Source organism: Austrofundulus limnaeus, unplaced genomic scaffold (assembly GCF_001266775.1).
Source record: "Austrofundulus limnaeus strain Quisiro unplaced genomic scaffold, Austrofundulus_limnaeus-1.0 Scaffold54, whole genome shotgun sequence".
NCBI classification, from domain to species: domain Eukaryota; kingdom Metazoa; phylum Chordata; class Actinopteri; order Cyprinodontiformes; family Rivulidae; genus Austrofundulus; species Austrofundulus limnaeus.
The window spans coordinates 2134756-2147873 of NW_013952456.1; the positions used below are offsets into that span (position 1 = coordinate 2134756).

At 39.6% G+C, this 13118-nt stretch overlaps 2 protein-coding genes across 6 annotated transcripts in view; one reads left to right on the top strand and one right to left on the bottom strand.

Moving 5' to 3' along the window:
* Nucleotides 1-13118, bottom strand: part of LOC106517946 (pyruvate carboxylase, mitochondrial) — a 382167-nt gene that overhangs the window by 139471 nt on the left and 229578 nt on the right. The gene's annotated exons all lie outside the window — the stretch shown is intronic.
* LOC106517947 (leucine-rich repeat and fibronectin type-III domain-containing protein 4) overlaps nucleotides 1-13118 on the top strand; it is a 55553-nt gene that overhangs the window by 25726 nt on the left and 16709 nt on the right. For 3 of the 5 annotated variants that reach the window (XM_014009000.1, XM_014009001.1, XM_014009003.1), the window contains 5 exons: nucleotides 4226-4834; nucleotides 4927-5089; nucleotides 7892-8062; nucleotides 9041-9202; nucleotides 10157-10891. In XM_014009000.1, the coding sequence (XP_013864454.1) occupies nucleotides 4252-4834; nucleotides 4927-5089; nucleotides 7892-8062; nucleotides 9041-9202; nucleotides 10157-10891 (1814 nt within the window). In that variant the 5' untranslated portion in view covers nucleotides 4226-4251. Of the gene's footprint in view, nucleotides 1-9; nucleotides 155-4225; nucleotides 4835-4926; nucleotides 5090-7891; nucleotides 8063-9040; nucleotides 9203-10156; nucleotides 10892-13118 lie in introns of those variants that run through there. The other 2 variants (XM_014008999.1, XM_014009004.1) reach the window with 2 other exon arrangements.

The window sequence follows — 13118 nt, forward strand, 5'->3', positions numbered from 1 at the left end:
TGTGTGTGTGTGTGTTGTTTTTTTTAAACATTGATATTCATGCCTCTGCAGGGGCTCAGGAGACGTCCAACACTGACTGCCCTGAGGACGAGCTGTCACTGCAGGCATTCAGAAGTTTGTCCCACGCACAAACACCCACCCTCTTCTGCTCCAGGCATTCCCCCCTACAAACTGCTGACACCACACATAAGGAAATAACTACATGTAGCACAACTGTTAAGATAGTGCACATTTTTTTATTTAAGGTGCCAAGTTTTAACTAGCACAAATGTCTCTTGGTGTTCAGAGAAACACTAATGACTTCGTAGTGAAATGTGAAAAAGTACATTYGTCGTCACACACGAGTCGCCATTCTCCACTAATGTCCTATTAAATGTGCATAAACACGACCGTTTTGGCTCTTTCCACTTTGTTTTCGTTAAATAACTAATGTCTTACAGTTAAACGTACCAAATAAGTAAAGAAGTTCATACATTTTCCACATCATGTAGTCTTTTTCTACCATCTAACCACACTACCCATTTTGCTCCTCTTTAAAGGTGACGTATGAAAAAAAGATGTTAAATACATTTTGATGAGTACTTTGAGTCTCTAAGAGTGCAGAAATTTTGAATTTAGTTTCTCCTTGTGCTGTGTAACTATTTTTATATTCTATTTGGTTTAGTTTTCTCTATTTTTATGACATTTTCTGAACTATCGTATCGTAATCCTGGCCAATTTTTTTTATACAATTTTTTTTCCTTTTTATTGTATCGTAGATGAGATGGAAATTTTAAATAAGGTCTGAACATACAACTACAATTTGTTGATCTTCATTCTCCTCTGGCTCTGGGTCAGACTCCAACATGTAAGGCTGGATGGACAAGTCTTCCCTTGTTGACATCTTTTAATTAACTTGTAAATAAAAATGTCTATATAGTCGTAAACCCCTCTATCAAACTAGAATGAACACCTCTGGAAGCTGGAGGTGTTGTGTGTGAAACGCCTTGTTTGAATTTGAAGAGACAGCCTTAAAACAAATTGATCAGAGACACACCCCAGAAAAGGGGCGGGGCTTGTGGAGTTGCAATAAGGAGAAATTCAAACCAAAGCATTGCAGTTCCACTTTATATAGACAACAACAAAGATTTAAATGCGAAAAAGAAGGATTTAAAACCATATGTCTACTTTAAGTATAAATATTTAGGAGCCTGATAGTGATATATAATATATGACTTTGCCTACTTTATTTTTTTATACATGTTCCAAAGAAGGATTCCAAAAAAAAATTGGGACAGAGTAGCCAGGTTTACTACAGAAGGAAAGAAAAAAAAACTTCCTATTTCACATCAACACTGCTTCAACTTCTGAGATAGATGGCAAACGCTCTTCTAGTTTCACACAAAAAGCAAAGCTGGAATCAAATGGAAACTATTAGGTAGCAATTTGTGTCAAAGTGTTACAGTCAGGATGATGTATGGTTATGCCTGGTTGTTGCTCAAAGTATTAGGCTGCATGTATTAAACCGTGCATCAATTTATAATCCCACATTCTATACGGCGCCACGTAGAAACACGCCATCCTCCTTCAGAGAGGCCCGTTCGTCTTCCTGACTCACCGTGTCATCCCCACTTTCACCACAAGTGTGACTGTTCACAACCATCCCTGTCACTCTCTGTATCCAGGTTACAGTTGCCATAACAACTGCCGATGAGTGGCAGTGACTCACTTTTTTAATTTTTTATTATTTGTGCCTAATCACCAAGTCACTTGTGCATTTAGAGACAGRTTTTAATGCAGAACTGAGATTTGCAGGAGGATTTTCATACTTGTTTGACTGCGTCAAGGCCTAATGAGACCTCCAGCCCTGCTGCAGAGTCAGGGATGACGGACCTGTGACCCACTTCTTCGGGCCCAGAGTCTTAAGGAAAGGGTTCAGTGATATAACATCGCTTTAATCCCCGCTTACAAGTTTCTAGGTAACTGTTACCACATGGACTGGCTGTGTTCAGTCTTCTGGGATGCTGCTAGGCAGTGACTTAGTATCGAAGAAGTGTGCACCGTTTGTGCACTGCAGAAGTTTTAAAACTTAAGGACATAGACTGTCCTGCAGTCCTTTAAAAGGGCAATATTATGTGTTTCACAGGCATACATTTAAATACTATACCATAATAAAGTATCTATGTCAGCTTTACCTGTTATTAAAATGCTGTTTTTATGTTTAAATAGAAAATAAATTTATCTTCATCACTTCCTCTTCTAAACGCCTTGAAATTGGCCTCTGTCTCTTTAAGGACCACCTTCCGCTTCTGTCTCGCCCATTTCGGTGCGGGGGTGGGGTGGGTGTCATCGGTTGCGCTCGCGGGGGTGGGGGGCTACCATGATGCAGTTTACTTGGCATCTGAAAATACATTTCCTCAAAGGTATTTTTAATCTGAAAAGAGCTTCACTGAGTGAGACCTAATGTTGAGAGTGCAGCAGACAGTTTAAGTTTCACTTTCACTTTCACCCGAGAGCCTACAGGAGTCACGGGCGGGGTGTGTGGGTAGGGGGCAGGGGTGCGCTCTGCCATGAGGAAGTTCGGCTTAAAGACACGTCCCAGGGGCGATTCTGGTACAAAAAGGCGTTTCTGGTCCCCACCTGTCGTTTTGCTCCTCAGCATGGCTTCCTAAAAACGCTGCAGGATTTCTCAAACATGCACGAATGAGTTAAAGCAAGGCTTTGGGCATGTTTTTTATGAGTGTATAACATTATAACATGATATAAAACTCAAAAAGTTGATTTTACATGATATTGCCCCTTTAAAGCGGTCTCAAACAATAGCCCAACAGGCTTTCTAAAAGTCTTTCTTTGGAATTTTTATCACCATCTGCCCATCCAGTGAACAAGTGAAGGGCAAAAGAAGTGTCAGGCCTAAAAAACCCACGATAACCAATGAGTAGTATTTATCAAATTTATTCAGGTAAAATTGCACTTTGAGTACAAATCGACCCATTTTTTAGCATAAAAACATAAAAAATTTAATCCACAGCTTTAATTCTACTAAATTTCATACAGACTTGATATTTTAGCCTTTGCAGTGTACCCTCTGGTGGGGAGACAGATTATTTGGGGACACACCCTTGTTTGTGACAGCGGACTGCTTCCACACGTCACTGAAAACAATCCACTCCAAGAGCAGAAGACGGATGTTCAATTAGTCAGATGTACTTTTGAGCATGATAACATGCAACCAACATCCTTTTGTCATCTCAGCGATTAACAAAAACAGAGTTTTCCTCCTCGAACTCTGGTGTGAAAAAGACAACTACTAGTGATTATATGCTTCTCTGCGCACAATTTACAGCAAGAGGGAGAAATTAAAGTGATTTATTCCAAGCAATACAATATTTAAAAGAAATATTGAAACTTATTGCAGTAGTACATTAGAAAATAAATGTTACAATTTACTCCCCTGTATAATATAACTATTCTTAACTTTATGGATAATTTTTGGGGTTTAATTTCTCACAATATACATGCATAAATACAGTCTAAGCCACACTTTTTAAAAAAAAAATCTGACAAAGAACTTAAGTGATGCTTCATCAGTTGMTCCAATGTTAAGTCAAGTTTTGTCTGTCAAACTGTACTCTATTTCATATTTCTTTAAAATAATTTAATGGTAAGAATAAAGAATAAACTTTAAATGGGAGCCGTAACTAAATGCCTAAGAACCAGTTTTCTTTCTTTTTGCCAAGTCCTGTTATTTTGACAAGAATTGTCCCATCCTTGAGTTAAGTGGCCCTTTTATTCCTTAATGATTTATAGGTTAGAGTTTAAGAACCGATTCGACAGCACAGTCTGACTGGACTGGAAATGAGTTAAAAGCAGCTGAAGTCTGAAAGGTAAAAAAAAGGTAAAAACAAACAAACAGATTGATTAAGACTGTTTTGAAATATTACAGGAAAGTCTGATTCCTTTAGAGGAAATAAAAAAAAACTAGGCCTTTGCACAGTAGTGAACAGTAGTTACATGGCGGTACCATTTCAAATATAGATTTTGGATGCTACTATATGAGGAACCAAGTAGGCATTAGTGCAGAGTGGTTCTCACACAGGCATTGATGTTTGTGCAGCAAAAGCCTTTGTTCCAGTTCTGTCTGATCGTGGGAATAGAAAAACCAGGCATCCTTTAACTTCACTCAGATGTCTTACTTTATCAAACAATGACCATTGTTTCTAATTTTTTTTCATTGTTTCTTCAGGTCTGTGGATAGCCAGGCGATCTACCATGCTCGTCCCCCCACCCCTCCATCCCCGCAGACAAACGCACCTGCCCCGCACACACCTCCACCCTCAACAGGGAGCAGAGGGATTCACCATCTCCTCACTCTTTCCTTCATCCATCCACTCTCTCTCTCTTCCCTCATTTCTCATCTCATCTTTGCCCTCCTCATCCCACCTCTACCACTGTGCCTGTCCGAGGACGTCCAGGAGGACCCTGCCCGACTCAGTCACTTTCCCAGTGTTCCATTGGCTGACGCTGGTCACATGCTGCCTGCTGCCTTCTCTGATAGGAGCAGGGGAGACGTGGGGTGTAGTTTCGGCCTGTCCTTTCCACTGCGTGTGCCGAAACCTTTCAGAGTCGCTCAGCACACTGTGCGCCGATAAGGGCCTCCTGTTTGTGCCGCCACACGTCGACCGGAGGACGGTCGAGCTGAGGCTGGCTGACAACTTTATAACAGAAGTGGGCGGGAATGACTTTGTCAACATGACTGGACTGGTTGATTTGACTCTGTCCAGAAACACAATCCACCTCATTCGACCCATGGCCTTCTCGGACTTGGAGAGTTTGCGTTCTTTGCATTTAGACGGTGAGCAACAACCTTTGTACCAATGTCTACTGGCTAAGATTGCTCATATTAGACTTACTTAAGTGGGAAAATATATCCTTTTCATGTCTTAGGTAACCGCTTAACAACACTTGGACCCAAGGACCTTTCAGGTTTGATCAACCTACAACACCTGATCGTCAACAACAACCAGCTGGTTAAAGTCTCCATTGAGGCTTTTGATGACTTCTTGCTCACCCTAGAAGACCTTGACCTGTCCTACAATAACCTCAGGAGGTAAGGACTCAAGTCTCAAGCTCAGGCATGCTAGGTCCAAAAACCTCAAAGCACAACGGTAATGTAGTGAACAGAGGTCTTTTGCGATAAGCATTAAATCAGTCGCACTATAAATATAAATGAGGTTGGAAGTTTTCATTTACCTGCTTGTTTGTTTTCTTTGCATCTCCCTCTTTTCTACTCCTTAGCATAGGAAGGAACTCTGAACTCTGGTGTAGGTATTTGAAAGGTGCATGGTCTCATAACCTCTGTAGCATGAGAGCCCCATGAGCAGGCGTTTAGCTAGATGCCTTCTTTCAGCTGGCAATGCCTCAGGACGCCCTTGGGGCACCGTTCCAGTCCTTGGGTTTGCCATAAGTTCCATAAGATTTTTTTTTCACTACATAAATTTTGGAAATTTGGTAAGCATCGTGAGGGTGACCATAGTTGTTTTATGGGGGTAGCATTATTTTGGTCTCTAAACAATACCATCAATTATCGCGATAATTGAAATTATTGCAATAATTTCAGATAATTTCACAAATTTGTTGTTATGACAGGCCTAAGTACAGGTTTGTCTAAGCTACCAAAGATGATAAAAAAAACTTTAAAAATGCTGATGCTGGAACTAAAAGCTCAGAAAACTATCGTTTCTGAAGATGTTATAATTTCTTTCACTTCAATTTGGTTAAGACCCTATGAGGTCATTCTCAAGCTCACTCCTCTGTGAATAACTGTTATTGCCGACAATATATTGCTGAATATATTGTATATGGTTCATTTTGCACATCTCGTTTATGTGACAATGGAGACTCTTACAGCAAGACTATTATTAGAGACTAAATAGAAAGACTGAAGAATAATTAGTCTCTCCTTTTCATATGGGCACACAATGCAGATGGATTCAGCAGCATTTGGCTGTCAATTCTGATGAAGATGTTTCAATTGTCTCCTGAACAGAAACACTTTGGCCTTTCTCCAGCCTCCATCACATCTTGAGAAAAGTGCAGAATTTCAGTGATGCACAGAAGAGCAGTTTCTGTTTCTAATGGTTATTGAAGAGTCTATTCCGAGTGTCAAAGAGTTGGTGTCACATTTTGTCACGGTTAATAATGCAGTGGAAACAGGGCACACGGTGCAAGAAAAAAGTATATAACCGCCAAAGGACTTATTGAGGTTGGAGGTGAACCTTATAAAACATTTGTTACCCAACACGTTGGTTCATTTTTTTCAGTGTTTTACTTTCAGGTAAACCAAGAACGAACTGCTATGTTGCAGAATAAATCATCTGAACTATTTCTGGCAAAGTTTTCCCCTGAGCAGAAGCTGATCAAGACTTCAGTTTAGCATTTATGTTACAATAAAATAAAAACAAAGTAAGGTTTTAGGTGCAACAAGTCGGACAATGAGATAAAAGCTACAATCTCAATTATTGACTTTTCCCACAACACAAATCACAAGAATAATGTGCATAATTATTTTTCTCCCACAACCTTTCCCCAGAGAGATTTGCTGTACAGAAAGATGGTAATCATAGTAAAGCTATCAGAGTCTAAAGAGGAACAAAAACTGGTTTTGCTTTTAGAGCAAGACATTTCCACCCTCTAATTGTTGAGGATCATTACTTTTAATGTATTTGTTAGTTTAATATGTGCTCAATACAAATTTCCACAATATTTTCCAAGGAACCAAATTTAAACCATGTTAAATTTTCATGTTAATTTTTGTTACCAATCTGAGAGCAATTTTTTTGGCAGTAAACACTAAAAACTAAGGTGTTGTGAAGATAGAACAAGACAAAAATTGAAAGAATGTTTAATGCCACCTTTCTCCTAAACTTAAACATTCTTTATTACAACAAAAAAATAAAAAATAAAATATAAAAATGAACTATAGTGGTCCTCTGTAGGGATGTGGATAAGATTTATTTTCCCCAGACCAATATCAAGTCAAACAGTGCATTTAAAAAGAAAATTAGAATATCACCAACGTCATGTGGTAATCTCAAGTATGAAAGTTATGGATGTTTGCTTCGGTGTGATCAAGCTTAGGATTTCTGTTACAATTCAGAGCTGAACCAATCAGGTCTTTGTGACCATTTTGTTATACGGTCCACATTTTCTCGTAACTTTGTTAATGTTCAAGATATTTCTATGAAATTTTAAAAAATGTTTCACATTCTGGTTTTTGTAGGAAGCTCTTGTACTCTAAAAATCTAAAAACAAAATCCAGTGTCAAAGTAGCTCAAATGTATAGCATAATGTTAGAAGGCTCTTGGAAAACAAGGAAATGAAAAACCATTTTAAAACCATATGAACATTTGTTTTGTAAACAATGACGAAAACGAGCGTCAACTTTCTTTACTAATATAGGCTATTCCAGAGCAACAAAAAATACATACTTCAATGTTTCAGATCATACTCAAGTTTAGAAAAAAGGCAAATGAAATAATGTTCTTCACGTCAGCTTACCTATTTAGGGGTCAGTAGAAAAACTTTTCAATGAAGTGGCTCTTCAAAACCCATCGACAAACGAAAAACTTACGAGTCTGCTACCTGATGGCAGCTCGGTTTGTTGAAATTCATAGAAACAGGAGCAAATAAGTGAATGCTCAGTGCAGCGTTGCACAATCCAGTCACAGCAGTTCAGGAAGAAAATGGCAGCCGCTGCTGACRATGTCAACATCCCTATACTCTGCATCAATAAACCTACAAGAGCACTGATCACAGGTACATGTGTCAAACTAAGAACATGACCTGACAGAGATGACTAATAAAAAGAATCTCCTATGAATCGTTCTAAATATATGTTTTCTTCCTGCAGGGTACCGTGGGAGTCCATTCAGAACATGGCCAGTCTCCACACTCTGAACCTGGACCATAATTTAATAGACCACATAGCAGAAGGAGTGTTCGGGGAGCTGTATAAGCTGGCGCGGCTGGATATGACCTCCAACAGGCTCCGAACTCTGCCTCCTGATCCGCTCTTTGCAAGGTAGCTCTTAAGATTTTCAGGTTCTTTAAGAAGTGGCTTAGTGGAAACATTACAGGAGGGAGAGAATACTGAGCCCCAAAAATGTGCTTTTAAATCTTTGTTGATCTGCTACAAAAACAGGGATATATTCTTATTGCAGAACCTCTCTATACCATTTGACACTTTGTTTAATCACTTAATCTGCTCTTTTACCAACCACATTTGCATATTCAACACGTCTATTCGATTTTAAGATAATGACAAAGAGTTGGTTATATTTACCAACTGTGAACCGTTGCCATTCTGACTAAGTTCATTTTGTTGCAGGTACATTTGCACTTACATTTAATTTGACTTTAATTGTTAAACAATTTGAACATTGCTCTTAAGTCTTGCCTGCTGTACACTTAGCTGCTTTCCTCTTTGGTTTTATACATTTTCCCAATTATAGTTGGTGTTGTACATACTGTAGACGTCTTTACAACACTGATTTACATGTAGTCACTTGGGCTTTCTCTCTGTATGCAGCCTTGTTAAATAGCAGCATTTTTAAAATCTTCGTGGTGTTTTAACATAATTCAATGCTACTTTAGAAATGTGCGAGTTGTGTTGCATTTTATTGCTCCACTGGGTGGGCAATCGTGTTTTTGTGTATATTTGCAAGCTAAAATACCTCTTGATCCAACAAATGGATTTTACTGAAACTTTTAGAAAGTGACCCTTGGATATACATTTAAAACTGATTATTTAGAGTCAACTTAATATAAGATGGGTGCTAAACCTATTCAACCATAATGAACAAAACTTTCTATAACTTCGTTAATTTTCCAGATGCTGAGCTAAGATTTGGTATTGAATACCTCGTTATAATATATATTTTTTGTGCTTACCTTTTGCATTGACTGTACATAGGTTAGCAAACTGTAAGAGATAAGTAGCATGTGAGTCTATAGGGAGGTACAAATGTTGTAAGCTCATCTTTTTTCTTTTTGGTGTCAGGTCGCAGACAGGAGCAATAAGTCCTACACCCTATAATGCCGTCATAAGCTTAAACTTTGGGGGGAACCCGCTCCACTGCAACTGTGAGCTGCTTTGGTTAAGACGACTTATACGAAGTGACGATATGGAAACGTGTGCCACTCCTGCACACCTGGCTGGAAGGTGAGTCTGGGAAATAATTTGCCTTTATTCAGGCAGTAGACCTCATTAACATTTAATGTGACCCAAAGAGTAATACTTTAAATGTGAAATGGTCTCATGATTTCTCTTTTTGTCACTGGGTTTAGTGCATTTCTGACTTCTATTATTTTAAAAGTCAAATAATTAGGTTCTTAGAGAGGGTTTTCTTTTTAACCCAATTTTCTGGACTGTGACAAAATGCATCTCTAAGATACAATAAATCAGTTTTTGGTAGAGTAAGACAAAATAAATGAATGCTAGTGAGGAGTTTAATTTATTCTTTTTTTCTTTAAGTTATCCCTGTTCTAAATGTCACAAAGCAAAAATTGGAAAGGGTCCTTTACATTTTTATAAGAAGTGGCTGGGGAGAGGGAGGTCTGGGCCTCCCTTCTGAAGCTGCTGCCCCCGCGACCCGACCCCGGATAGGCGGAAGAAAATGGATGGATGGATGGATGGATAATTCATTATAAAACATTTTTCAACAAATATTGACAGAAATTGGCTCTTGGCTTGGACCAAGTTTTGAATTTTGGCCCTCTTTTGACCTTTCTAATCTGATGCGTCAAATTAGCCAAAGCTCGTCAGTTTCTTCTGCGAGTTCTTACACAGACGAACATTAGAAAACCTGAAAAGTTTGACAGTGTTTTGAACATTAAATAAAATCATGTACATATGGTTTATCACTGCTGAAAAATATGCAAAGACTGGAAAGGACAAAGAACATCTGGTTCTGTCATCTGCCAATAATTTCTCTTAACTTTGTTCCATTTTCATGAATGTTGCATTATAATTGTACAGAATGTTGCGTGACATTTACACGATTAGTAAAACTGCCTTCATCTTTAGTTTAAAAACATTAATAATTTCCTAAATCTACTCCTCAGGCAGTAAACTGTCTTCCTCTCACTGTTTTATTTTTTTGTTCGTTTCTCTCAGGTATTTCTGGTCGATTCCTGAGGAGGAGTTTACCTGCGAACCACCTCTCATCACCCGTCACACACACAARCTGTGGGTGCTGGAGGGTCAACGTGCCACACTTAAATGCCGTGCCATCGGAGACCCTGAGCCGGTGGTCCACTGGGTTTCACCGGATGATCGAATTGTTGCGAACTCATCCAGGACCAGCTCCTTCAGCAACGGGACCTTGGATCTCTTGGTGACTGTAGCCCGGGACGACGGGGCGTACACATGTATTGCGATCAATGCGGCGGGTGAAGCTACCGCCACTGTGGACTTAAAAATAATCCCACTGCCTCATCGAGGTGGGGTTACTGGAAGCACCGGGGTTAACAGCGTTAATGCCAAGAATGCCAGGAACGCGACCAGTGGGATTTTACGGACCGACCCGGGTTCATCGGATATTAGCACGGGGAAAAACGGAGGGATTAACGGCGGCGCAGGACGAGGAGGAGAGGCGGATGATGGAAGCAGGAGAGAAATGGAAACTAATGAAGGTGACAGTGGAAAGTCAGCTGAAGGGGACAGGGCTGACAGAGGAAGCATGGAGGATGACGAAGGAGGCGAGGAGGAGAGCAGGCTGGTTGGAGTACAAGGAGTAACATCCACTTCAGCTCAGGTCCGATGGGATTTGGGACGTTTGTCTGAAGCTTACGCTGTCTGGATGTATCAGATACAGTACAACTGCACCGCCGATGAGACGCTCATCTACAGGTCAGTCAAACCACACTACACCATTGTAACACAATTAGAAGCGACTTAGCGGGTCGTTTTTTATTATCTTTTAGTATCCAACCGCAGGTCATCTTTCATTATCGCCATCTAAAAAAGCTTTTAACCACTTAAATATTTATCAGTTACACCATGACACTTCGCTGAAACTGCTCACCCATCCCTTGAGCCATCGCTTATCCATGTGAAGGATGAACACAGTAAAAAAAGAGACGGCTCAATAATTTATCACCATGCCACAACAAAATGCTATAGGTGAAACGTCCATGACCGTGAATGAGTGCAAGACGGATGAACGTTGTTGCCAAATGTCAAATTTGAAGAGCCTTTAAAACATGTTAGAAAGATCTTTTAATAACTTAAATCTCATTTTAATTTAAAGGTACAGACCCTTTGATCTGACTTATTGGAGATGTAAACAGCTGAATACTGAATTCTAATATAAGTGCACTTAGATGCAAACAGTTGATTTTCAGCCGTTTCTGTCAAGAGTTGTTGATTTATCCAGTGTTCAGTATCGGCAAAGCATTTAAGTGCATCTCAGCACACACTTAATAGAACTCCAATCACCTTCACTTCAACGTTCCACAGCCATCTATAACTTATCTGGCTGTGGGGTTCCTTGGAATGGCTTCAGAGCGACTTGGCAGAAATATCAAGTAGTTCACAATATCTTGGTAGGTAATCCCAGGGAGAAGAAATAGATCAGCACCCCAGCCTATCATTACGAACTCCATTCTCAATTAACTGCAGTCCCTCTCTCTCACACTTTTAAACAGTCTTGGTCCATTTTAGAAGATCCCATTAGCTTTTCTAATAACATTTTCTGGGTCAGACTCTCACTCCGACTCTGGCTCTAACATGGGCAACTCTTCTCTTGCTGACATCCTTTAATTCATTTGTAAATAAAACGTTTCTGCGCAGTTATATAGTCATAAACCCCTCTATCGAACTAGAATGAACCAGTCTGGAAGCTGGATTGGGGCGGAGTGTCATGCACCTCATTTGCATTTAAAAAGGCAGCCTCAAAATGAGTTGATCTGAGACGCACTTCAGAAAAAGTGGTGAAAGAGGGGCCTGTGTAGTTACAATAGGGATCCACTTTATATACACCAAAACTGAATGATTTAAACGTGAAGGATTTAAAAGCAYGATGTGTCCACTTTAAATGATTCAAACCAAAAAAAAAGCAGTACAAACATCTGAATGAGGACAAGTTTTAGGCTCAAAATGGCTCGTGTGGCTCCTAGCCATTTGGTGTAGTTACATCTAAAAGGCCACTTCCTTGTTCATGAATTATGTCTGTGCACACTTGGAGTTTACTGCCTCTGAATTTACAATCTCAGCCTGATCAAACATTTATGTTTGGGGTCACTGCTACAGCACAACAGTGACTGAAACAGTGAGAAAGGATGAAATGATCAGACAAGGGTTGGCCAGCTGGCTGAGCAGAGACAGCCACAGCTTGTTGTATTTTTTTTTCCTTACTCAGTTTGGCACCAATTTGAACATTCTTTGTTTTTTCCCTTAGGTAACATAAAACAGGCATTAGGCAGTAAGTGGTATTGAGAAGGGCTGTGGGGGTGGGGGATAAGACAGGGCGTTGACTGGGAATCTAAAAGACTGAAAAGGTTCAATCAAGAGTCAGACGGGCGAATATAGGATGAAAATAAGGCTTGTGAGAGATCTCAAGAGGCAGAGAAGAGAGACTGATGGAGAAGTGGAAGATAGATGATTGGCTACACCCAAATCACCTCAGGAGAGAGATTGAGATCAGGGAAGGATGGGTGAGGAAAGACAAACTGACGAGGACTGAAGGCAGAAAGAGGATAGGTGGTACCAAATGATTCCATTTAGACAAAGGAGAATGGAAAAAATGGAAAAGGAGATATTTAAATCCATTACAGAAATAAAGTAAGATAAAAAGAGTGATTAAAATTAGAACGAATAGGAGGAATTTGAGAGAACAGAAGGGTGGAGGTAAAGAGGTCCCAAATGAAATGAAACAAGTCCAGATTCTAAGCAGCCCCAGAACACAATCGTAGCAATCACATGTAGAAAACTAATTAATTGATTGAATTAAATGAACTGAATAAGCCTTTCTAATCAGCTCTGTTAATCCCTTAATGGAAAACAGCAGTTTTGAAAAGGAACAAGCTTGAAATTTAGACTTATTATCTTAAACAAATCATAGGAGAAAAACATACTG